This window comes from Cinclus cinclus, chromosome 2, assembly GCF_963662255.1.
Source record: "Cinclus cinclus chromosome 2, bCinCin1.1, whole genome shotgun sequence".
Classification (NCBI taxonomy): domain Eukaryota; kingdom Metazoa; phylum Chordata; class Aves; order Passeriformes; family Cinclidae; genus Cinclus; species Cinclus cinclus.
Window position 1 is genome coordinate 77253566 of NC_085047.1, and position 27190 is coordinate 77280755.

Consider the following 27190-nt stretch of genomic DNA (forward strand, 5'->3'; position numbering starts at 1 on the left):
GACTGCTGCAGCTGCATCACTGCTCAGGGACCACTTGCTGTTTCTGTTGTTGCTCTAGATTTGCTATTCTACAAATATACCTGCAGACACTACCTCCTCCAGTTTTAGAGCTGCTTGCATAGTGGCTGGTTATGCCTGAATTAATTTCACAGCCTTTCAATGAGTTATTTTTCAAGTGTTGTGTGATCCTCCTAAAATGTTGTGGTAATCCGTTAAATAGCGCTGTACAGTTTGGACTCTGAACCTATTTTGCTAGATGGAATGGTTGTAAGTTTCCAATTAACTAAAAATTAAGCATTAACTGGAATACTTTAATTGAAATAAAAAAAGAAAACAATTAATTTTTACAATTAGAAATTAATAAGTAAGTACTAGTAATCAGCTCCTATAAAGTTGCACCTTGACTTTCTTTCTAAACATTCGTAATGCCTAGGGCCTTTCTTAAATCACTCAAGTGTGACAATTTCTTTCAGCCACATTAACTTTCTGTAGCAAGTGGTACTGAACTTGTTCAAGCATAATTTGCTTATGTTATGCCTTTTTGCTTACGCACGTGACTGAAGCGCTTTTCTCTCCACACAGTGGCATTACTAAGTCCCTGGTTTACAGAGAAACATGCTGGGAATACAAATTATAGCTTTCATATTTTGTTTCTGTGGGCTGGTAGCTGCTATTGCTGCTACTGCATCAAATGAGTGGAAAGTAACTAGTCGGGCATCATCTGTTATCACTGCTACCTGGGTCTTCCAGGGTCTTTGGATGAACTGTGCTGGCAACGCACTGGGGGCATTTCACTGCAGACCTCACCTTACTATCTTCAAAGTAGAAGGTAAGGAAGCATAATTTAACTGGAACTTATGGAAAACCGTGTGTCTTGCAAGATGTGAGCCTGAGGAGTAAAAGATTATTTTTGGCTTGTGCAAGACATTATGTTTAAAGAATTGTGATGAATATAAGTAAACGATCTTCTAGGTAGAATACCAGAAACAACTTTGTAGGAATTATATGTATTCCAAGAAAAACAGTAAGGTCTACTCCATGGTTGGTAATATGTGATAAGTACACTGCACATAGTGCCAGTAATACACTGTCAGTATCAAACCACTGTTAGTGGAGAAATGGACTAAACCATTTTACAGTCAAAATGAGCATCTTGCTTGCTGGATGGTGAGATGGGGAAAAGATAGCAAGGTCTGTGGCAGCCATCGGTGCTCTTTTTAGTATCTGAAAAAATCAGAGAGCCTATAACTACATCCACAAGTATGTGCATCCTGTGCAAATACTCATATACTAGGAATTAAGTGCAAGTGTACATGCTTGTATAACAGGCTAATATTTTAACTTTAAAGATAAAAGGTGTGCTGTTTCAGAATGTCCATTTTAATGGAAGGTCTTGGATTTGTAAGCCATCTATCAGAGTGTAAAAATGAATGGGGGCTTCTTGCTAGATGTCAGAAACAGCTTTTCCCAGAGACAGGGGATAAGTGTACCATGTAATGTGTTTTGTGTTTCTCTCTATGTGTAAAGCAGTAAATGAAGAGGTTTGGTTTTATTTACTTGTGACAGTAGGCAAAAATAGTGTTCTCAGTGAAACTGTGCATAAATACTCATGAGGGCCTTGGCAGAAGGACTGCTCTCCCTGGGGCAGACAGCACACAAGCAAGATGGAGTCAGACTAGAGCAGGAAAAAATGCCTTAAGACACCAGTATTTTAGGGAGCAAGAAAATAAACCCAGGCTAGACAGAACCAGTCTCCCAAAGCTTATATGAGAACGAGAAAGAAGCACAGTGCTGTTACAATATTAATAGCCAGTGGCTGAATGAAATATAATAAGTAACATTGCATGGTTGCATACCATATGGTGTGTTATTACACAGACAGAGTCATAGACTCAAACATGTATGGAAAAATGGAAGCTTGGGGTTGTTTCAGATCCTTACCTTTTTTTGCCTTTCATGCCCCTGACACATCAGACTACATGCTGTGACATATAGATCAACTCTTAGACATACAGGTGATTTTGAGATAAAACCCAGCATAATTTCTCTACAAATTTCATGATACCCTGTTTCAAATCATCACAAATCACCCATGAGACATGTGAATGGATAAGAAGAGTTTTATTTCTTTTAAAGAATGCCGTTCATCAAAAATTACTTAAAAGGCACAGAAACTCACAAATATTTTTGAAAAGTGAATATTATATTTTGCAAATAACCATTTATGCATTATTTCTGCCAAGATTTAAAAAAAGAAAACCTTTTCAGGCATTGTTTAAATCAGTGTAAAGTAACTAGAAAGTACCATTATTGCTATTGTTAGTAGCATAAAATCTGCTTTCAGAATAATCAGATGTAATCTGTTTACCTCTTTGTATTTACCTCTTTTCATCACTGGCTGATTGAAATTTGAATAAACAGAAGATGCATGTTATGCATGCATCATTTAAATACATACTTAAGCATCTGAGTGAGATTTTGCATGTTTGTTTTTTAGAGGAACATAGACAAGAAATTCACAAATTAAAGCAGCACAGTCTTGTTCAAGTAAGAGAGTAACGAGCTGCTGTAATGACATTTAGGAAGTCTAATTTTAACTTGCCAGTGCATGCACCAGCAAAGGGTAATGTTACATGTAGCACAAACATTACTTGGAAAGAGTGAGGTATTCAGTTTGGAAAACCTGCTAAACATAAACTCCTGATAATCCAAGGAAAACAAGAGTTCAACAGGGAAAGGGCTTTGCACTCATTCTGTCATGGATTGTAAAACAATAAAATGCTCAGATTTAAGAAGTAATGAACTCTCTATCCTCAGATTTTCAATGTATCATTATAACTTACATACTGAGGGCAGGTAGTGCTGGCAATATATAACTTTTCTTTTGCATGTTCATCTTTTTATGGAATCTATTTGCAATTTTTCCTATAGCCGAAGACAATTTACACAAGTGCCTCATTCCATTCCTATCTTTACACTTTCAGGTTACCCTACAGAAAGTATTAGCAGTAACAGCAACAGTATTATGTTAGCGTAGTAAGTCACTTCTACTCCAAAGCAAATTCATTTGATCATTAAATGTTTGATTGCAATTTTTGTGAGGATTTTTCAGGGAAGGCTTTTAAATGGGGTCTATGAGGTTTTAAGGGGTTTTTTTCTGTTTTTTTTCACAGAAAAAAAAAAGGGGAAGAAAAAAAAAAAAAGAAAGAAAAACCCCACCAGATTCCAGAGGCCCTTCTCTGAGCAGGATTACCCTGCAGTCACAGGCAGTATTGTAGATATTTACCAGAACTGATTTTCAGTTCGAGGACTAGTTGTGCTGGTAGGAGCATAGGCAAGGCAATGAGAGCTCAGCTTCTACAGCCCAACCCAGGTACAGATGTTGAGGGGTTAATGTTTCTGGAAGTCTGGGTTAGCAGGACCATGCTGTTAACAGTATCCAAAGCTAACTGTGTTTTGCCAAATGTACATGTGCATTCACATGTCCAGCCATGGTGTGCTCTGCTGCAGTGACTGAAATATTCAGGTGAAAGATCTTAGAGGGAGATCCTGAATAGTAATAGCATTGTAGCTACAGTCATTTATGGCAATGTTTGTGGGAAGAAGCAATAAATCAATAAATCAACTTAATAAATTAATAAATCAACTGCCTTGGGAGAAGTATACAACAAAGTCATTAGTCAGATCTGACACAAATGCAACAAGCTTCAAGCTAAATATTATCTGGGAACACTGTCTCCTCAGTTAACTTGGTTATGATTATCAGAGCATCAGATACATCCATGGAAATTGTATGATTAAAACCAAGAAACCATTACTCATAAGCATAAACTCACACAGTCAATAAATGCCAAAAATTAAAACTAGCAGTGAGACAGTATTTTTTCAAAAAGAGTAACCTCTGATTAACCACTCAGTCCTTATCAGCAAGAAAGATACATAAAGGGCCTTCAAAGCCTGAGCCTGAGAACTGAAGCTCTGGAGTTGTGAACTCCATAAAGATACTGACTTTTTATGGCAGAGTTTCCACCCAGCCTGGCTCCTGCTAACTCCCCAGTACCCCACAGGCAGTAGTTAACATCTTTTGTCATTCTTATGTATATAATTCTGAATTCTTACAACGACAAAATTTACCCAGATTTGACAAGAACTATCTTATAGCTGTCAAGCACTTGAGACACTTTATTTAGGTATTTTGACTTTGATGATGTTGCAGAGCTGTTTCAATCACATCAAATACAGAATTGTAACTAGCCAACTGAGCTGTGTCTACATTTGTTTTCTATGATACTTCCTTAAGTCTGTCAGGACAGCTACTAGGCTTCTTCAAACAATTAGTTTGGCGCTTCACATGCCTTGCCTATGGCACTGCTCCGTGGCTGCTGTATGTTCTGGTTTTCTGTATCATGATTTCAGGGAGGTGTACAAGAAACTAGGAGAAATCTGCTTTGTCAAACCTTTGCTTTTCTGAGCCTCAGATCTTCTGCTGGCATCTCATCAGTGCCAGTTTTGGCAGAGCCTGATGGGGTAAATAGTGCTAACCTGATGATAGCCAATATGGAACAGGCAATGCCCAGCTGTTCTGGGTCTGTCTTGGTTTAGTTTGAATTTCCCAGCCAACACACCAAAAATGTCATAGTTCAGGTTTGCCAATTTTAATATATTTACTTTTTGTTGTGAAATAGAATTAGGAGCAAAAGCTAAGCAGGCCTAAAACTTAAAAGGGGAAAACGAAAAATTTTATTTACAACACAAAGAAAATAATAATAATAAATTCAGCACATATCTTCAGACCACTCCCTCCTTCCCCTTTTCACACTTTACCAACATGCAGAGACACTTCAGACAATTCCTTACTTAAATAATATTTTCAGTTCACTTTAGGGAGAGGAGTTTCTTCTTGTTCAGTTATAGGGCTCTTTTTCAAGAGAGGAAATAATCAGTTATCTCCTGACTTCGCTTTTTTCATGAATAGCAGTCGCCCAGGAATCTGCAATCATGAAACTCCTCCCACCTTCACAGATTTCCCAGAGCTGTGCTTGTGGGCCATGTTAAAGCTATGGGGTATTACTTTTAAGGCTGAGCTACTCAAAGTCTACTCTTCTCTCTGTTCATACTTCATTCCCAGGAACAGAGATCCCCCTTTTTCCCTCGAGACAAAGGATCTTCTGAACACTTCCCCCCCCCCCCCCCCCCGTCTTTTTTCATGGTTTAAAGGAATTTTTAATGTAGTACAGTCCACCCTTATAATTTACAAAAATATTTCCAGCCAACCCTCACGGCGTCTTCTTATTCTCCTTCCATCTAGAAACTTAGCTTTTGCTTCATTGACTTTGGTGCATCCTTTCTGATCTTTTTCCTCTCACCCAAGGAAGGATGGAAAGTCTGTAAGTCTTATCTGAACACTGGAAAAGTTAAAATCTCACACAGAAGTTTCAGGGGCTGTGCCAGGCCATGCCGGAGCTGTGTCAGGATCTCAGGGGCAGGACGAGAACTGCAAAGTGCAGGCAGAGGAGAAATGGGTGCCAAGGCCGTGTGTCCATGGCTTTCCCCGGCGCTGCCCGCCCCCAGCTCCAGCCGCAGCCCGGGGGTTCTCCCTCTGCCCTGCCCAGCACACAAAGCCCTGGGGGCTCTCCCGAACCGGGCCCGGCTGCCTCCCCCCAGCCCGTGAGGGCGGCCGGGCGGGCTCGGCCACCCCAGGGCTGCTCCGAGCCGGGGCAGGGCAGGGCAGGGCCCCCCGAGCCACGGACACACCGGGAAAAGGGCCAGGATCTCAGCAATGGGCTCGGCTTCTTTTGGTTATCGGGGCTCCTGGTTGGAAACGGGGCCTGGCAGCTCCCGAGCCCAGCCCTGCCCGAGCCAGGTCGGTGTTACCTTTTGAAATGATGGAAATGCAAGAGAGCTTTCCCGGGGTTTACTTGCTTCAAATGTGACTCATGGAGCAAACTGACTTTTCCAATTGGTTTCTCAGGCTGTCAACAACTAAACCAGCCTCCAATTGGTGCCATCAGTTCACAGAGGAAGTTCTCATGGAGGAAAACTTCCTAGTATGCCCTCCCCTCAGGTGTCTTTAAAGCATAACCAGCACAGGGTCACAGCAGCAGACCAATTCAGCGCTGCCTTTTCATCATATTCATTGATGATAGTCACTGCAGTGCAGATAAACGGCAAAAGGAAGCTGATGCAAGACAACTGCTATTGCAGCACCTATACCTTCCAGCAGCCTTGCACGGTCAAGCACCTTTTGGGTTCATCAGGGTGCAGAGAGCAATTCTAGCTGGGCTTCAGGGTGACACAACTTTCCCAGAGAATTCAACTCCTAGAGCAGGAAAGGACTGACATGAGAGCGTCCCTTACTTGACAGAAACTTACTTCCAGGGAAAGCACACTCTGCATTTGTTTGGTGCGAGTCGACAAGCCAGATACACGCACGGCGGTCGAGGCCAGGCTTCTCCTCAGCCTCAGAGGAGGGCACTTAGTGCTAAATCCCCCACAAGCCAACACCACGGCTTTACACCCATCCTGAGTGGGTTTGCAGGGGGGTCAGGCTGCTTGAAGTGCTGGGGACAGAGCCTGTGCTCCTGCTCCGTGCTGCTTTGGCAGGTGCCCGCTTCCGCCCCGCGGGGCCGGGGGAGGCGGGCGCGCTCCTCTCTCCATGGTGCTGCAGGAGCGGCCCCGGCCGTGCCCTGCCACGCCCGGCCGGGCACAACTCGCTGCCCAGCGCCCTGGAAAGCGGCATGCCTCGTCTGGCTTCTCCCGGGGCAGCATCTGCAGGAGAGGAGAGGTTCAATAGTGCCCAGAGCCCGGGCAAGCAGCAGCTGTGTGAGCTTTTGGGGAGTCGCAAGGGAAAGGGTCGGGCCGTCAGTCGGGGGGGATTGGCTTCAGCTATCATCAGGAAGGGAGAAATTCCCCGGGACGGCTTTCTTCTGGCTGATGGTCAGCCACAGGGGACTCTGCCGGAGGATCCTTCAAGTAGTCAAAGGGACAGAGTGATTTAAGGGATCGTGATTTAACCCCAGCTGGTCGCTCACTCCCCGAACAACCCTTGGTGTTATGGGGAGGAGAATCAGGAAAAGGTGACACCCGTAGGCTGAGGTAAGAATAATTTAATAACTGAAGTAAAGCAAAATATAACCATAACAATAGCGGCAACAATAAAAACAATAGGAAAAAAAAAGAGAGAGAGGAATAAAACCCAAGACAAAGAAGTGATGCAGAGTACAGGTGCTCGCCGCCCACTGGCCGACGCTCAGCTTGTCTCTGAGCAGCAATCAGTCCCTCACAGGCAATGCTCCGTCCTCCCCAGTTTATATGCTGACCATGAGAGTCTGTGGTATGGAATGTCCCTTTGGCTATTTTGGATCAGCTCTGTTTTCTCCCAGCTTCTTGTGCACTTCCTCACTGGCAAATGGGAAACAGAAAAATCCTTGACTTAGGGTAAACATTACTTAGCCACTACTAAAACATCAGGGGATTATCAACATTATTTTCATCCTGAATATAGAACACAGCACAGCACTAGCTACTAGGGAAAAAAAAAAAAAAAGTAAATCTACCCCAGCCAAAACCAGAACACAGGAACCAATATTAAGGTCAGAGGATAACTGTGCCAAAGAACTTCCCTATAGCAAGCAAATCCTTCTAGGAAAAGTGCAAACTGAAGGGAGGTATGATTGATCCATGTTCATTAAGCTTGATCCCCTCTGTTAAGCTTTTCTGTTCAATGAGTACAGCATCCATTTGGTGACTTAGAAAATCCAAGTCAAAACAGCACTGGCTAAGTTATATCAATATGAAAAGAAATATACACTAGGATCAATAGCTCAAATTTGGGAAAGGTGACCATGAAACATGAGCAGGATTCCTCTCAGACTTTTATTAATGGCTTAATTCCTATGGCTTATTTTCTGAAAGTACTCTACATTTTTCAGCAGGCAGAAGGATCACCATTTGGACTGACTGAAATGCTGATTTCAGCATGGGGTCTTTTGTACATGCATAGGAATAGAATGTCAGATCTTGGTAATAAAAGGTTCTCCACTCTCACAATTTGCATCTCCATCATAGCAAAGCTCATGGCCTCTCTTCTGACATTAGATGACTGAGTCTGCTCTCCACTCAAACAATGCAGCCTGAAACACATTTGGTTCCTAGAGGAGTCTAGTTATGCACTCGAAGTCATGAAACATCATGACTTTATACAGCAAATACTTTTGGAATCTCTTATATTGCATATCATTGCGCCTATGCCAAAAATTAATGAATAAAGTAAATTAAAGAGTTCAGCCTAGGTAGCAGATACTCAGAGATACTGTGTGCCTTATTATTAGGCTGGTTTCAAGTTAGAAAAGGAATTGATTCATATGCAGCAGAACCATTCATGAAGTAGCCTCTGGCAAAACAGATATGAACTGAAGGAGGTGGCTAACTCCCATGTATACAAAACATTTTTCCCAAAGGGAGCTCCAGCAGCTGCTTTGCAGTAGATACAGAGCAAAACCCAGGGTTTTCAATGGGATGGTAAGTTCCAGAGGAAATCCCCCAGAGGCAGAACAACCCTGTGAAACCTGGCTTTGTGCATCTTAGAGCTCAAAGATTTTGAAGTGGTTTTCAAGGATTCCTGCTGCTGAATATTGTCTTCTGTTTGAGTTCTTTGATTCCAAGATTTAAATCAATATGCTCTGGAAATCCATGGATCTAAACCACAATGAATCACTATTTACTGCTGTTTGCTCTGCAGACTGTCTGGCTCTGGCCAATTACTTGAGCCAGAGTAGTCCAGAGCTGTGGCAGGCTGGAAAGAGATGTGCCTACTGGGGAATCTCCAGTCAGAAAGATATTGAAAGGGAGTCCAAGAACTGCAGGACTAGACTGCACATGGCCAGGTGGAAAACGCTGAGGGTGGAGCCTTCAGAGACTGGTGCCAGTTTTGGAGAAGGTGATGGCAGATTACAAAGGACAGATTCTGCTTTAAAATCTTCAGAGCTACAGGAAAACACAAGACCTTGCAGACCAGTCCTCCTTTTTAGGTCATTTACAACTGGCAATTTTACAGCATCTCTGCAATCCTCTTTTTGTGCTCTGAGCCTTCTCTCTTCTCACTGGACAAGGACAGAGGTTACAGTGCTGAGATTTTTTTCACTTTTGTCTAGATCTGGTATCTAGGCAAGAGTAATGTTGCTTTTGCTTCTCTTCACTCATTTTTACATATTTTTGCCACCCAGAGTGATATTCATTTGAAGAAAATCACCTGAGGAAACCTGAAAGGTAGAAAGTGCTGCTATTTGTTAGTGTGGTACAGCTGGTGCAAGGACAGGAATGCAGAGCTTGTTACTGGGGCATTAATAACAAAGCTCTTTCATCTTCTAATACTCACATCAGAATAGATTGTTATCTTCACTTTGCTTTTAGCTGTCTTTGATTACTGCTACATAGCAGCAGAGAGTGTACTGCAAAGTGAATTGGACTCAGCAGTAATTGGTATGCAGCCAATGTCTTAAAATATCTCTGTTCAAACAGGTTTTGTATCTTGGTCTGCCTTGTGAGCGCTAAGGTGGGTGAGGGGAGCTTCCCTCTGGCATATATTGAAGAGCCAAAGGCCAATGTACCTCTTATCTTTTTAGCAGTCAAGCTACAACCAGAGATTCATTCAAAGTTCAGAGGTACAATTCACTATTTTTCCCAAGTCCCTGCAGCAGGAGAGGAAAGGGGACCTGGCAAAACCAGCTGTGATAGGCAGATGGTGAGAGAAGGAGACCAAAGTGCTGAATTTATAAATCATTAAGGCTGATGATTTTGAAATTCACACTGCTGAGATTTAAACTCTTAAATATTTATTTTTCCATCATGGAGCAGTGCAAGGCAGAGGAGAGAAGCTAAGCAAATACTTTGAGAATGAGTATCAGGAAGTATAGGGGGAAAATATATGTACATAAAAATCTCTCCTACAGTTATTACACGGAGTTGGCTAGGCAAGTAAGAGTCATGTGTGCATTGGTAGAGAAAACAAATCACCCCACGGTCAGCAGGAATATTAAATCCCCTAATGCACGTGTTACCCTAACTCACATAGTACTTACACATAGTTTTGCAATGTAAAGCAAAATGCCAGATGAGCACATCCATTTTATTAGAGATATGCACATGGGATTCCTCCCCATATCCCACATGCATCAAGTCCTACAGTGTCTGGTTGTCCTTATAACCTTGGAGTTACAAGGTTCCCTGGAGTGGGTGCCATGGGACTCTCTGCTGGTTTAGAGGCTGGTCAAGGTATTCCCTTTAGTTTTTCATTGACTCAAATTAAATCAAATGCTTGGAGTAGAGGTGCTACCAGGGGCAGCTCAGGGCTTCAGAACCCCACTTTTTCTGAGTACTTGACTCAGTCCTGGTGCTAGTATTGTGAGGGACCTCTGACTATGCCCAGTATATTCCCATTATCCACCCAATCTTCTCTCTACAGATGCCATTGAAGCCTGGGTCTCCTGTATGACTTCCCTCTTCAGGGATGTATTTCCTAAAACAGGAGAGAAAGAACATCACCTCAGATTTCTATGCCTTAATGTAGGACATTCTTAAGTGCCAGAGCACTTCTCATTTGCTGAATGGAAAGCATTTATATTTTCAATTTGGCAAAGCACATGCTGAAATTCAAGTACGTGCAAAGTCCCCTGTGAACATTTCATTCATATCTCCCCTTAAATAGCTTGTGCTGGTTGTCCAGGCATTTACCACTTACATTTCTAAAAAATTACCTGAAAGAGTTAAAAAAGCAGAGGTACTTAACACTTTCTGAAGACCATGCCCAAGTCTACTGGCACATTCATTTGAAAATTGTGTTTCTTTTTTACTGTTAACTTTGCCAAAGAAAATGTGTGTTATTCTGGAGGTAATTAACCAAGATTTAGTAAAACACCTCCTGAGGATTAACCTGCATAAAGGCAGCATTTTTAAACTGTACATCCTGAGCTAATATATGTTGCACTATTGAATATTTTTTCCGTAACCAAGGCTTCCATGTGGTAGATATTAAATCTGTACACCATGAACTGAATATGTCATTAATATTATTTTATAAGATTATTTTAGGTTAGACTCCAAATTTTTACTTCTAGCCGCGCGCCCCCCCCCCCCCCCCCCCCAGAAGTGAATCATACGGACTCTACTGGTGTTTGAAAGAGTACAATTGCATAACCTGACAGTCAAAATGATAAGCAAAACTAAATACTTGAAGATTCTCATTCATGTGCTCTCAGAATAATATGTGCTGGTTTTCTACCAGGTCTACTCTAACAATTTTTTATAGTTCCTGTTACTTTTGTTTCCAGCTAAGATGTGAGGCTACTCTTCTGCAGATACCCGTCAGAAACAACGATGTGTCTAGAGCTCCTATTCAGGGCAGTGCACACTGAATCTTATTTTCAAAGGAAACAAGAGTTCTGAAGTTCTAAATTTCCTCTGTAAGTGGAAATCTGCCAAAATCTTATGTTGTTTGGAGACTGCCTTTTCCTTCTTCACAAATGAGTTTCTAAACAATAACACAGAAGGTCACGTAAAAGCCTTTCTATTGATATTTCATCCTGTAAGCAGCAAAAGCAGAAACCAAACCCCAGTCAGTAAGAAACAGTGAAAGTGGCTCCCTGTCCCTGTTTACTGGGCCACCGGGAGAACAGGACTCTTGGGATACATAAACAACTTCTCCATTGCAAGCTCACCACATGCCCAGGCTGCTGCCCCAGGCTGACATCCCATGCCAGCAAACATCACACCACATACTGAGCCCTGAGTCACCCACCTTTTGGTAATAACAGAGATATTTACCCACAAACTAGGGAAAAGAGGTAATTTAATAAACTAACTAACTAACTAACTAACTAACTAACTAATTAGTCATTAATGGCATCTGGCTTTTCCTTATCATATTTTTATGATAACAAAGCAGATGATAAACTATATTCCAACAAAATTAATGCAGTAGACAACTTTAATTTACACCACCTTTCAACATCCTCATGCCAGACATAACTTTGTTTTACTCAGTGGCTGTTACAAAACTTTCAATATTGTCCCTAGAAACTTAGTTTTTTGCAGAAATGCAGCATTTTCAAGCATCAGTACCTCTTGTTCCTCAAGGCTCTGATTCCCTCCACGGCCAGGACATCCTGCAATGCCATAGCCATACTTTGGCCTGGGGTTCCCTGGGGGTGCAGACACCCTCAACCCATGGCTCAGCTAATCCTTGAGAGCAGGAAAGCTCCCCTGCCCTGGCTGCTGCTGGTGGCCCCTCTTGAGGGGCTATGCTTGGCAGACTAGGGAGGAGACAGGAGGAGCAATGGCAGCTGAAGCCAGCTGGCTGCGGTGCATGCCTGCCGGGCAAGCTGCTGCCCAGACTTGTGTCTGAGGGGTGCAGAGGGCTGTGAGGGGGATGGCTGGACCATCCTGCCAGAGGGATGTGGGCAGTCCTTCCCCCACAGAGCAGAATACCCTGCGTTCTAACAGAAAAAAGCCAACATTTCCAGCCAAGGTACTTCCCTCAAGTCTGTTTGCCAAGTGGCTTCACTACCTTCTTTGGTTGAGGTTAAGAGAAATGTTGTTGTTCAAAGGAGAAAACAAGTGGAGGTGTTTTCCCCCCTCACCCTTCCTGTCTACAGATTCAGGCATCTCTGGCCTGCAGTTCCTTATAAACAAATGACAGAGCTTTTGTGGACCCTGTTGATAAGAGGTACTCCGCACCACTCCACATCCCACCATTTATTATTATTTTTATGTATGCAATAATATGCAAATACCTAAGTGCTTCCCAAGCACTACTTGTGCTGCAGTATGGTGTGATTGCTCTGGTTACTGCAGAGGCCTAAGGGCAAGCTCAAGGCAGCCCAGGACACAGCAGGTTGTCAGGGCCAGCTGATAAGATTGCTTCTCACCTATCAGCAAGGTCTGTGTGTGTGCAAGACTCAGTTACAACCAGGTGAAAGGAGAGTCAGGGAGATAGGAATGGCTTTCTCCTGGGAACTGTTTGCAAGGTGATAAAACACCTGCAGAAGGAAAGCTAGTCTGGTGTACAACAGCTGGGTTGTGGAGTGGGAAGAGAACTCCTGAAAAAAATACAGGGACTGCAGCCATCCAAAACACATCAGATTATTAGGAAAGTAGAAAATGAGTTTGGAAGGTGCCAGGCTTGACTTAATGGTGACAATTTGGCCACCACTTTTAGTACAAGAGGGGCTGGATCCAAGTTCTCAATTTCAGCAAAATCTACCTGCTCAACTGGGGAAAATTAGATTATTTCCAAAAAAATCTAAAATTTTAAGCTACAGAATGAGTAAGAACTCTTATCTAAGGACTCTGAGTGCTTTCAACCACCTGTTCTTTACAGTTTTGAACCTTGGATAATATCTAAAATCTGTATCTAGCAACAGAAATCCATGTTATGCCCTCTTGCATACACACTCTCAGCACAGGGTTATAGTTCGTAATACTGAAGGGAAAGCACTGCTGAACAAGGGACAGGAACTAGGAAGCAAAGAAATGTATTTAAGACCTGCAAGTCTCCTGAGAAGATCTTTAAATAAAGAAGGAATGATGAGGAAAAGTTTGCTCCCTACCAAGATTTATTTCTATTATGCATGAGTCATCCAAAGTGGATTTAAAGCCAGAGATTTTTTTTCACTGGCTTGCTCACTTTTGTCAGTAAGTGAAAGAAATGTTACTTCGGGGTCTGAAATTCACTGGGTTACATCTGCTTTAACTCAATTCTACCAACAGCAATATTTTTTAAATGGATTTCTTTCTTTTTGTTTTCCTTTTCTCTCAACATCACTGCAGCCTTACTGTCTCCTTCATGCCAGTAGCAGAGACAGGATCATAAATTAGGTCAGTGCTATGTCTGACCTGGTAGTTGCTTAGGTAAACTTAAATTTTTATAATCTATCCTCTCCTTTACCTCCAAACATGTACTTTCTCCCTTCTAAATAACATACTGGAAACTCAGCGGAACAAGAATTCCCTCAAGCTTCTGGTCAGCTGTGGGGACTGTGTAGATGGACTGTCAGGGATCAATCCAATATCCAGGATCCTCTCCACTGAAATCAGTTAATAGATTGTACTGTTTTGCAAAAGGAAAAACAAACAATGAGCCTTTTTAAAATTAATTTGCCTGTAAGATGTGAGATGGCTTCTGCTTGGCCCAAGCAAAGCCTCTGCTGCTGTTGTGTGTCCACTTTGGGTACTACACTTGAAGCATGATGCAGAAGACTAGGAAAGGGCACACAGATAAAAGTGACAAGAATCCCTCAAGTTTATGAAACATGCTCTATGAGGAAAGACTGGGATAGTTGAGACTGTTTAGTCTGAAGAAGAGTATGCAAGCTGTAGGCACAGAGATAGTCTTCAAGTATGTAATAAGTGGCTGAAAACAGGAAGAGTATAATTAGTTCTCCATGTCCAGTGGTAATACCACAGGAAATTATGAAACTGGATTACTACAAAGAATTAAAAATTAGTAGTTTTATCATTCTATCCCAAAAGCAACTGCATTTTTTTATGGACAGCCTGCTTCTAACCCTTAGCTTACTTTTGTTACTCTGCAGTTGTATCACTCTGTGATTACCGCCGTTATCTATGATATCTATGATACCTGAATCAGCTTAGCCTTATACCCCATGTTCAGTTCTAGCTGCCAGAAGCGAAATGTGCCTCTTGATGTCTTCACCTGTTCCCTCTCCGAGACTCGCCCTTGCAGCCTGTTAAGGTGGAAAGCCTTAATTCAGAAAATGCAATTTATACAGCAGCAGTGTCCACTTGTCAGTAGCCTTTGGTCTACAAAGATCTTTTGTGAAGTTTGATCTGCAAAGGCCAGTTGGTATTAAATCCTCTTGCACTTGTTTGATAAGCATTTCTTACTTTTTTCTGAATTTGGAGTGGGCATTTTGCTCTGTGATTGCAGAGCACTGAGCTCTTTGCAACACATTTGATGCCCATGATTTGGCCTAGATGTTGCTGATAGTTCTACAGCCCTAGACAAAGGCAGCAAACTCAGGTTCATTCTATTTCACTTCTCCATGCTATTTTTATTCCCAAAAAATATTCTCCTAGCATATCTGAAAGAGTACAAAACAGAAGGGGAGCCCATGGGGCAGGAAAGACAATATAGGCCAAACTCCTTGAAGTACTCAAACTATATATTATTCTCCTTCTATCACATGTAAGAATCTTGGGTGGTGTGGGTCCTACAGTTCCCCTTTCTTCCTGCTGGGAGATGTTAATCCTGGTTCATCAGGATATCTATATCCACCTGAAGCTGGATATAGATGAGGTGCTAAAATTGCAGCACTGGATCTTAAGCGGAGGTTTAGGATTTAACCCAGACCACTTTAGACATCAGCACTGTGAAACGTTGTGTGTTAGCTAATCACCCTGTGATCATTTTATAGGCAACAGGAACAGGGAATCCTGTCCCCTTCTGGGTCAGGTTCTGTCTTATCCCTGGGATGTGCCTGCAGCAGGTCGTAGGAGCGGTCTACACATGCCAATTGACACAAAAGCAGATGGATGATTAGTGAAGGTATGGACATACTAGGCAGGATTCAGCTGAATCCTCTCCTGAGTCAGAAGATACCTACAAGTGGATCCCCATACCTCAGATTAGTTGGATGTAATTCATTCCTAGAACTTTCAATCCAAACATGAGAGCACATGGAAAGCAATTTCCTTCTCTCCTTCTGCAGCTAATTTTTCCATATTTTATATCTCTCCTCTCTCCTGGTCTGTGCCTGAAGGGAGCAACACTTTCTCCAAAATCTGGTGCAAGGGAAAAGCACTGGAGCCTTTAACTTGTCACACTTGCCGTTGTCATCCATCAAGGAACCCTCTTCATCACACATTATTCAGTCTTCACTAAATAGACCTTTATCTCACCAGGACTCAGACTGTCCCTGATGTGAAAAACCTTGTCACCCCCTCTTTCCACACAGCCCAGGTGCTGCACTGAAATCCATGTTCTTCTTTAGCTATAGTGTGGTGATGGGTGTGAGTATGGAAAACAAGTCTCTGATAGGCATTTGCTGAGAGACGGCATCTCACTCATGCAAGAGGTAGTGCCAGCTATTTCAAAACAACCTGCCATGTATTCCTTTGATCAAACTTTTATATAAAACGTACTCTGTGTGCTCATGTGTGCACACAAATTCAAGTTGTCCCTTGTTTCCATTGTTAAAAATGCTTCACTTCCTGCAATGTCCTCCATGAATCCCAGACCGGTGGCGAAGTAGTCACAGTGAGCAAAAAGTCTAATCAAAAGGAAGGGCTGGTAAAGCTCAGTTTTGAAGGCTATATCATTACCAGGCAGCTCTTAAGAATCAATGGACATTTTCATAAAGTGTCTAATAGTTAGAGTGAACTGAAACTCTATAAACCCTTTCCAAAGAAGCTCTTTGTTGAGATGTTGGCAGTACATGTCTGGCTGGAATCAAATAAAGTAGTCATCAGATAAATCAGTCATGACAACTACGAGAGTGACACCAAAATAAACAGAATGTTTTAGTCAAATCCATGAAACAAAAGGAACAGCAAATCTCATTCAAAATTCCCCCATATAATTGATGCATAATTAAACTTCTAAACATGAATGCAAGTGTGCTGATCCAGAGCATGTGATGATGAAGATTGTATCTTTGAAAGTAAATGGGGATCTCCGGATGCAATTAAAAGTAATTTTTGATTTGCTAGTTCCAAGTTCCTACTGGCAAAATCCAAGAAGTGCAAAGCCTGAGTAATTCCTAAATTACTGCAGTTTTGATGCCAGGGAAACTCCACAGATTTTGATGGAAGTACATCAGTCTCAGACTTCATGAGGCCAACAGAACTTCCTCCTTTTAGAAATAGATTGTCAAACACTTTAAAAAGAAAATGTCAGAAAAAAGTTTATGGAAATCACATTCTACTGGTACAAGAATAAAATTTGGGGTATGTGCAACATATGGCAACATCAGTTGGGATAAGGTAATGTGAGTACTTTATTCCAAATATGCTGCCTTAAGTAATCTACCTAACTAGTCTAAATTACACAAACAGTCTGAACTCTTTTAAATTTTTCCTGTCCTAAAGTACAGACAAAATAATAACAGTGATGTTCTTATTAGTCCACTTATCATTATGATCATCTCTTATACTAATCATTATTGTAATATAAAATATTTTTTAAAAGCTACTTCTTTTACCTGTGTCCTTACACCACTTCTCTGAATGCCTGTTAGTCTGGCAAAGGACACAAGTCTTGGAAGGGAAGAAGCAGGGCATGTGAAAATCAAGCAGTGTGACTGGGTAGCAGTTTGTGGGAGAAAAGAAGCACTGCTTTTAGTTGGATTGAGGAAGTTAAAAATATTGTGAGAAAACTTTTCTTATCCACTTAAGTGTTTGTTTTCCAGTGAGTGTTATTTCAGCCCAAAATTCTACACTTTGGGTGCTTAATGTCAGAGAAATAAGCAGATTAACTGGCCTTTTGCATAGAGGATTCAATACTCATGGGCTTCAGATGACTGCACTGAGATCTGGCAGTGTGATCAATAGTAGTTCCTAGGTTTGGCTTCTTTTTTACAGTAGTTCATGTACTATTGAATTCCATATCTAGGTTGTAATTCCAGCAATAAAGTTACATTCTTCCTCTTGAAGGATAAAACTGTATTTGCATTGGAAAGTCTGTGCTGTTTTCATTTGTACTATAAACCACAGAGATTTTAGAACTGACAAGGAGTGGAAGGAAAATATAGCTCTGTAGGGTGCTTAGAAGATTTTTGAATCTGATTCTGCTTCCTGAGATATTTTCACTACTCAGCTGTCATCTATATTCACATATTTGGGGCGTCTCTTAGGTGCAATGCTTGGCAAAGGAACCTGCCAGAGGCATTGTCTCTATTTGCACTTATCAGGAACCACTGAAACCTAAACAAAATATGATTGCCTATTATTGGCTTCTAGGAGTACGACCTGTAATTGGCACTGTGCAAACACAAAGCACAAAGCAGCTCTGTCCCAGAGTATTTATAATCTAGGAAGCAAACTTCAAAAGAAATTGATAGATTTATGGCAAAATGGAGGAGGAGGAAGGAGGTAGAAGAAAATTATCAAACTTGTTTGATCACACTTCTTCACAATAAAAACAAAAGAAAAAAATTCTTTTGGATTGGTGGGGTTTGCAGGCTCTTGTCAAGTCTGTTCCTCCAGGGCACTGGGAGTTACTCCACCAGTCACTGCTGCATTTCTTGGTTTGGAATAATTTCTGTCAAAATCAAGAAGGTACAGCACCCCATCCCTCCACTTGAAATGCTTTATAGCTTATAGCTCTTTGTCATCTAGAAGAAAAGGATAAAAATATCCAGTCAGACTGCATTCAGAGATGAGGCAGAATCCATAATCCTTTGTCACAGCTGGACCACAGAACAGGAAACTACACCTGACAGCAGCAGCTGGGGGCTCGATGAGCCCATTTCTCTCCAGTGCCCATGGGGCTTGCGGACCTACTGAAATTAGTCCAGAGGAGGGCCACAAAGTTGATCAGAGGGCTGAAGCAGCTGTCCTATGAAGACTGGATGAAACGGTTGGGGTTGTTCAGCCTGGAGAAGGGAAGGCTCCAGGGAGACCTTACAGGAGCTTTCCAGTGCCTAAAAGAGGCCTTCAGGAAAGCTGGAGAGGGACTTTTCACAAGAGCATGCAATGATAGAAAGAAGAGGAATGGCTTTAAGCTGATGGAGGGCAGGTTTAGATAGATCTAAAGAAGAAATTCTTCACTGTGAGTTGCTTGAGGAGAGGACACTGGACAACCAATTTTTTGGGAGAAAGATGTCTTTTAACTTCATTCTCTTCAAACAGCAAATCCAAGGTTGAGAAGAAAATGTGCAGGGAATATTTTTGTAGCTGTATAAAAACTAATGTCTTGATCATACAGATTCTCAGTAACTATCACCAAGGCAAAAAGTCTCAGTGGAGGAGATTTCTCATGCTGTCCATTCCAAAATAATTCAGAAGATTGTCAATTGATACAGCTGAGGAAGTAATAGTCATCCTTATCAATAATGTGCTCTTAATTGCTTATTTTGAGACCTCTATACCATAAACCAATTTGGATTTTTCCCTTTGGTACAGTTCATATATCTGACGCTGTTCTTTTCTCTTTTGGAAAGTATGTTTCAATGTAGACATGAGTCTGGTCCTAATATCTGACTAGGAATGAGATGACTTGGCCACTTATCCAAGCTTCGGTGTTACACCTAGGAAGAAATAGATTATTTATTTGAGTTTGTATGTTGCCATTCTACTAATAATTAATTTATAGAATCATAGAATTATTGAGGTTGGAGAAGTACTCCACAATCATCAAGTCCAATCTTCAATCTTTTATCATCATCCTTTGCATGTATATGACAGAAGCTCTTATAGCCAGTTACAGCAGAAACTGAAGTCCAAGAAACAACTATTAGGGGAAGAACTTTATGTAAGTACATCAAGAATTGGCCTGCTGGCAGGATTGATAAGCATGATGTGGTCCTCTAAGATAAACATCCCTGAAAATTTGATTTGGGGATTCTCAAACTATTGTCCACACAGAAAATAAAACTTTTCTCACCTACAGAGAAGAAGGAGAGGGAAGTATCACTTTACTCAGGCACAGGTGTTTCTTCTTTCTCCTGTTCTCCTTGCTGTTTATGCTGGCATGATCAATTGGACTTTATTTGGAAAGAGGAGAGGTTTAACTGTGGATAATCCTTTTTGTCCTTTAAAAGCCTAAGAACCTTGTTGTTTATCTGTGGGGTTTTTTTCTATGGATTTATTCCTGTTTCTAGAGATTCAAAATTCAATGGTAAAACCTAAAATCATATTATTAGGATTTTATGTCCAGTTATGACTAAGATATGTAGAAGTATACAAACCTGGTAAGGTTTCTACAACATGCAAAACATTATGAAAGTTTCTTCAGTTGTTTCATTTAAAATGCTGTCTTGCTCAACCCTTGGATGTATGTGATTAAAGTTTAAACTTACACCCAGCACATGTTAATCTGCTTATAGCTTCCCTCAGCCATATCAGTGAAAAGGTATACACCAAACCTGATATAATTAACCCCATTTATGTAAGTTTGGAGTATAACATCTCATCTAAAAGGTGGATGAGCCTCTTCTATGCCTGGGAGCTCCAAAGGAGCCTTCCTTGGAGCACTGTAAGCCCTCATGTCTGAGGCAGCACCTGCTCTCAGAAGGGGCATGCAGAGGCTGCCAGGGAGCTGGGAACAAGTCTAAAAATCATCTTACAAATAATGTGATGGAATTGAGAATAGTTTAATTTACATGCACATTGTTTCCATAGCATGTGCTGTGGCTCTGCCAGCAATAACAGGGCTTCTATTTGCTTGCTGTGCTAATGAAGGATGAAAAGCAGTAGGTTCAGCACAGATCCCTGCAGACCCCTCTGAGGGCATCATGGCTAGGAAGGTATACTGATGATTCAGTGAGTATTTGGCATCCTGCCTTAGGATGTTTTCAGCAAACCTCATATTGTTTTTATTGAGTTGGAAAACTCAAGTTACACAACATTAAAGCACACCTGTCTACCTAACTGTCTTTCTAACCTTTTAGGAAAGAAATTGATTTATTTGATATAGATCGTCTGTACTGTTACTTGTCTCATCATTGCTTTAAAGTAGTTAAATTCACTACCTGCTAAAAGAAAATCCAAAAAAACCCCAAACCCACAAACTGATGCTTACTGTTTTGGGGGTGTTTTTAAAAGTTTGTCTTTCTCTATGCTTCTGCCATTTAAAAATCCCCCACAAATCTGTGAAGGCTCCGTCTGTGGCACAAACTAGAGCAGGGCAGACTGGTGGGATTGGGATTGCTCAGGGCACACTCCAGACCAGATACATGCTGGGGAGAGACTGTTGGTTCCAGACTGAACCATAAAGTTTTACAACTGGCAACCAAGGTCCAATCCCTGGGCTCATTGCTTGGACCTTCTTTATAGAGAAGTATGTATGTACTGAAAATTGCATTAACTTCCTCAAGGCTGCCTCAGACTCATTATCTCATTCCAGGCTATATATAGGACATCTGCCTTGTGCTCACAGAACAACAGCCAGAAATGCAGCACACAGGCATGCTGCCTTGGCAAGTTGCCCACTGAGTAATTCCTGCCCCATCAGGGTATAAAGATATAAAGACAACCCCAAGACATAAAGAGAATATAGGAGGGGAAGAGAACTTTACCCATAGAGAATTTGCTGACATTTCTAATCTCCAAAGATCTTTAAATTATTTTTCTGCCTTTTAAACACTTTTTGGTGTAAAAAGAATGCTTTAAACAGGTGGAATTACAAGGTCACGCATACCACAGCTCTTCAAATATATAGTATTTAGAAATCACCCTCTGAAATTTTGGCTCTGTGCCCATATGTAGGTATTTCTCAGACAACATTTTTGCCTGATCCCTCACAAGAGAGCAGATAGAAGTCAGGAAGCGTCAGGTCAGATATTTACTTCAACTCAAAGCATATAAGACCAGACAGGAAGGTATCTCTTTCCAGACTTGCTAACTACCACTTGCATAGTGTCCCAGATACTCCTGTGGTATTCTTTCATGCCCAGCTCCTGCTTCAAAGGTAGCTTTTGAAGGCTAAAGGAAGACTTCTCAGGAAACAAAGCAGCGAGGTCTCCTACATGAGCAGATTAAGACAAAATAGCCCTGGTGTCCTTCACTGTATGAGAGGTTTCAGACTGGAATAATGTGAGGGGTGTTCTAATCTCACCTAGTACCTCACAGAGACATAGAGAGTGAGCCAAGTGTCTCAGCTTCAGGTGTTGCTTTGCAAGATCTGGCAGCCTGTTTTTGCAAAAATCTTTCTCTTAACCTCTCCATGGATTCTTTGGATCTGCTTCCCTCTAAAGGCCATTCAGTGAATTATTGTATTGTCCTGAATGTCAATCAAGTCTCAACATGAAATCAATTCTCAGATGTATTCCTTATCTGGAGAGGTGTTTGAGCACTATGAAGGAGAGAAATAAGTACTTTCAGGGTTATTTCTTGTTGTAAGACATCTTAAAAAGAAATAATGTATCACTAAAGGCAGAGATTTATATCAGCAAGCAGAGGTTTTCATTATAAAATCTATCTAAAAATGAGTGTCAAGCATGCATGCTTTTGTAGTTCCTTATTGCACAGAAAAGTGAGCCGCAAAAGTGAACTGGCTTGTCCCAGGCAGAAATTGGGATCTGGCCATCCTTGCTCCCAATCCCATGCTCAGAGGAGTAAGTGGTTCTTTCCAGATGGGCTGAGGCATTTGACCTCTCAGGCATAGCTGCAATATTGCTGCAGTTTCATGTGATCCCAGGTAAGGAATTTTGTGGTGTACTAGAGCTTGAGCAGATTGTCTTATATCAAAAGGTGAATTACTCCTTCAGCTGAGACACTCAGGTGTGCCGTGAAACTGAGACCTTTAATTGAGGTGTTGGAGTTCCATTGAACTCAGTGGATAAAGAGAATCACAAGCTGGAGTGGCATGCTGAGAAATTGGTCATTTTGCCTGCTTGGTTAAGAAAATGAAAAAAAAAAAAAAGAGACATGTAAAGGATACCTGTTTGTTATTTGGGCAGGCTGTGGGAAATAGGATAATCCCTAAATGTATTAGTAATCTGAGTAATAATCATTGTCAACCAGCATTTTTGCACAGCTTCAGCACTGTATAGGCATCTCTGGAAGGGAAGGGATCAAATTTTAGGTAAATGGAGTACATCTCTCCAGACCTCTCTGCAGAGGGTGCACAAGAAGTTACATTCCTGAATTAAATTGAATGAATATTGGCCTGAAAGAAAGGTTCATACAACTTAGACAGAAGGGAAGAATTGAGGTATTTAAACACAGGGCATCTTAAAAGTCCTTAAAATACCTGAAACTTTCTGCAGGCTTGGAAAATATTATAGAGAAGACACATTCTCCAGTCAGGGCACTGGAAGGTGCTTTAGGACAATTAAAATGGCACTAACCTTATATGCTTTTGCACTTGAATTGTTCCTTAGCTGTTTTTTTTAGTCTACAGTAATTGCCCTAACCACAGAAGAAATTGTCCTTTGGGACTGACTCTTCTTTCTCTGCAAACTATAAGAATCTGCACAAATAATTTGAGGCAATATTTTCGCTAAATCTGGCTAAGCTGCATCCTGCCCTGATATCAAGATATAAAGAAGTAGCAGTAGGGGTCGTTAAATGTTTTAGCCCCCTCCAGGTGTAATATGAGTCATGATGGCTCTCAGCTATCTGGGGTGGTTTTTAGAGATTGAAGTCTCCAGGTACATTTTCCTGCACTGACTGGGTCTTCACCAGGCCCTCCATCATCCTCACCATCACTGTCCACTCTATGTAATTTATTTCACTTAGAGCATCTACTTTGGTGATAATTAATTTGTTTGACCAGAACATAAACTGGTGTGTGTTTCTGAGGATAGCAAGCTCCACTGATCAGCTTTGCCGATAGACAGCACCTTTTCCTTCAAGCTGATCCTAAATATGGTTTTGATGTTTCTTAAGACTGCTCATCTCTCCTTTATGTAACCATGCAGACTGCCCTGCAATATTCTGTTCAATGCCTACTGTAAACAAGAGTACTGCCACACACTCCGCTCTTTCCAAGGTCAGCCCCAAACTATAAAGCCTGTACAACTGCCATTGCAAGGCTCAGATGTGAAAAACAAAATGGAATGATATGAGGAAATTATATGGTCAAAAGCACCAGGTCACTTATTGTGATTCACATTTAGTTCTCCTGAAAGGCTGAAAATTCAATAGTATCTGGAGAACTGATGCTTGGAAAGTCAAGTAGACTCATTCTGCAATTCCAAAAATACAAGTAGACTTTGCAGTGTACCATCGAGGGGATCGGACAAATCTATAGGGAAAAATGAGCATGTGTAACAAATCAATACCATGTTGGTTCGTTTTTTATAAAGGCAGGGGAAAAGTGGCAGGACATGTCCCACATACACAGGTCCCTAACCTGCAAGAGTGAAGATGTAGCTCCTGCCCAGGAAACAATGCACTACTGACTGTCACTGGGAATGGAGATTGCCTTAGGAAGGACAGCTTTATGGGATATTGTGAGAGGGAGGAAGATGGACATTTTATGCTCCTGTGTATGTTTGCTGCTGTGTCCCTTCCTCTCATCAAAATGGGAATGGATCCCCATATCCAAAAAATCTCCTGTAGTAATTTACAATTGTGAGGCAGTTGAGATATGTGAATACTCAAAGAAGAAAACACTGTTCCTTGAAATATGAGGTGCAATTTTAGAGGGGCCATTTAATTTGCCCCACAACATCCGAAACTCTTCAACACAACACAGAGATAGCTGAGGCATCTAAAAGAAAAAATAAATAATAAGTAGGTGGCATAAGGTTGAATGAATCAGTAAATGGGGAAGAAGTGATCCATTTTCTGCTTCAGCCTGTGAAAAGGAAAAAAATTAATATGCAAGAAAACAAAAGGGACGGCAGAAGACTAAATTTGGCAAAGGATTTCAGGTAGGAAGTTAAGCAGGTGAAAAACCTCTCCCTCCCCCATAGAGGTGCCATCAAGTGCAAACAAGTACATGTAAATGCTCATCAGATAACTCTCAGCTGAAGAGAATGGTTTGACCAACATACGCTGAGGTCTACTCATATGGCATATTTGAAGTACATCTGGCCTGGGAAAAGCATTATTTTTAGGACAAAACCATTCACACTGGAACTTCCCTACTGCCTCACCAAATGCCAAAGAATAGAACAGACAGATCACTTTGGACAGAATACATTTTCCTCAAAAAATTCCCACCAATTCCTCCCATTCCACACACTAAAATGTACCAGTCTTGTAACAAGAACAGACAGAGAGCTACTCCCAGTGGGCACCTTAAAAGTACATGCTAATTACCTGCCAGTTCAGCAAGTGCTGAGCAGTAAAGTTCTCACTTGCTCACCTCCCTCACCACCTGCCGAGTATCAGAACAGGCCAGTACCACAGACCTGAGCAGCATCATCATCCTGCCAGCTCTCCCTGCCAGGGGTAGTAAATGATTCAGTGAACAAGATTTGCCTGAATAGATACCTGAAAAGATGCCTGTAATTCAGTTGAGAGCAATAAGAGGGCATGCCAAGGCAAACACATTCCAGGTGACTTGCAACACCGTGTGAAATTTCACCCTATCATAAATAACACAGTAAATGTGAATGCTGCATTTCCCAAGGTACTGGTCAGACACAACCTTTTCTCTGATGAGTAGACATGGAGGAAATGTATCTCTGCTGCTCCTTAGCTCTGAAAGGCAGATCAGATGGATTACTGCAGCAAGGATGACAACGTTATCTGCTCATCCCACCTGCTGCCTCTGGGGTAAAGACGGATGCTTCAAAAGCCTTGCACTCTGGCTGTCAGGGCACATGTAGTATGTAAATACCTGTGAAGACAATGAACAAAGGTGTATGCCTTCCTCTTTCCTGATGTGACCTTTTCACTGTGTTCTAGCTGTCCACAGTACAATAATTTGATTTCACCACTATTTGAGGCCATACCCTACCACAGGCATGAAAGCCAACCCACTCAGTACAATGAAAGCAGATTTTTTGTTTGTGTCTATACTTTATTTGTCAACAATCAGGTTCAACCATCCATGGATAAAACAGGCATCATCTAAGAGGAGAGAAATCCTTCCCAAGTGTGACCACTGGGGCTGTTCACAGACAGGAGATGACTCAGACGTTTGCCAAATTATGGGTACTATGTGCAGTTCATCACTGTCTAGAAAGTTGCTGTTCCAGAGGTGCATAGTCAGTCACTCATTGCAACAGCACTACCTCTTGAGTTGAGCAATGTTTAGAAGGTGGGGCTCACATCACTAATTTTAGCAGTCTAAAGAGGATGTCTAAGAGGATGTCTATTCATCTCAAAGTTCTTCTGCAAAAGAGACAGAGATCCCCAGAGAAACATGTATGAGGTCAATGGACTGGATCACCCACTGGAAGCATCCATCTACTAGACATGGAGTTTAGAGTCAGTGGCTTAGGCTAAATCCTAAACTTGAAACAACTGTGTTAAGACAGCTCCCATTCAAAATTAGTAAATGGCTCAGGCTTGTGGTTCTTAGGTGAGACCCATGTTTGTAATACAAATTCCTCATGGATTCCTCCCTATCCATAGCTGTGTTATTGAAGAGCAAGTCTTTCTTATAAAATGACAGTATATCTTATTTTGCTGTGCCTTCCTACCTTCATGCCAGAACACTCCTAAGAGCTGAGATTCTCTTCCTCAGGGCTTGCTACTACTTCTCACGTCTGTGTTTTCCCTGCCCACAGGCAGCATATTCTGAAGTGCTAGACATTTCCATGTCTCCCAGGTCCAGAGGAGACAGATTTCTTTCCTCCAGGTTTGTTGGAGACAGGTTTGTTTCTCTCCTCTCCTTTCTCCCCTGTGCATCCCCTCTGCTTCCATGTTGCTTGCAAGGACTATTGAAGTGTCAACAGAACTATTCCTCTGTCACTATGATGAGTTTGGGAACTCACAAGAAATTCAGTCCCCAAAGAACAGATTTTTCCCATCATTAGAAAGCCTATGGGCCCTGTTGCTTTGAGATCCCAGTAGCAAAGTGCATTTGGCTCCAAGATGAGCAGGAAGCCATGCTGCCTTTCAAGTTGGCAAGAGATGGGACCCACCAGTAAATTGCACAGGCATGGCTGGGAGTGGGGAGCAGCCAAGGCTCCCTGGGTGTGGAGCATGGCCAGATCTGCAAACTGTCCATTTCAGGGGAACAAATGGTGCTTCTGGAGATACTGGGGGCTACTGGAGCTTTGTACTGGACTCAGTCCATCACACATGGAATGCTGGTGGTTTCTGTAATACCCAGTACTGAGAAGGAGCTGCATACAGAACCCCAGATTTTTACTTATGCAAAAGCTTTGAACATATCTATAGTAATTTTTGAATAGTTGTGGGTAATAGCAGCTGAGACTCAGCCTGCTCTTTGAGGAATGGCAAAAGGGTTGGACACTGAATGTTTATCTATATTCCAGTGTTAGTCCTTTTCCCCAGAAGAAGTGGGTCTACATCTTTTCACATCCATGTGCTGCCCCATAGCTTCTCCCTTTTCAAGGACAGTTAGCAAAGGTAATACCTGACAGCTCAG

General features: G+C 41.7%; 1 protein-coding gene across 1 annotated transcript in view; it reads left to right on the forward strand.

Moving 5' to 3' along the window:
• Window positions 1-615: 615 nt before the first annotated feature.
• The window catches only part of CLDN10 (claudin 10), a 54368-nt gene continuing 27793 nt past the window's right edge, over window positions 616-27190 (forward strand). The window contains exon 1 of the mRNA XM_062514819.1: window positions 616-829. Coding sequence (XP_062370803.1) covers window positions 616-829 — 214 coding nt within the window. The remainder of the gene's footprint in view (window positions 830-27190) is intronic.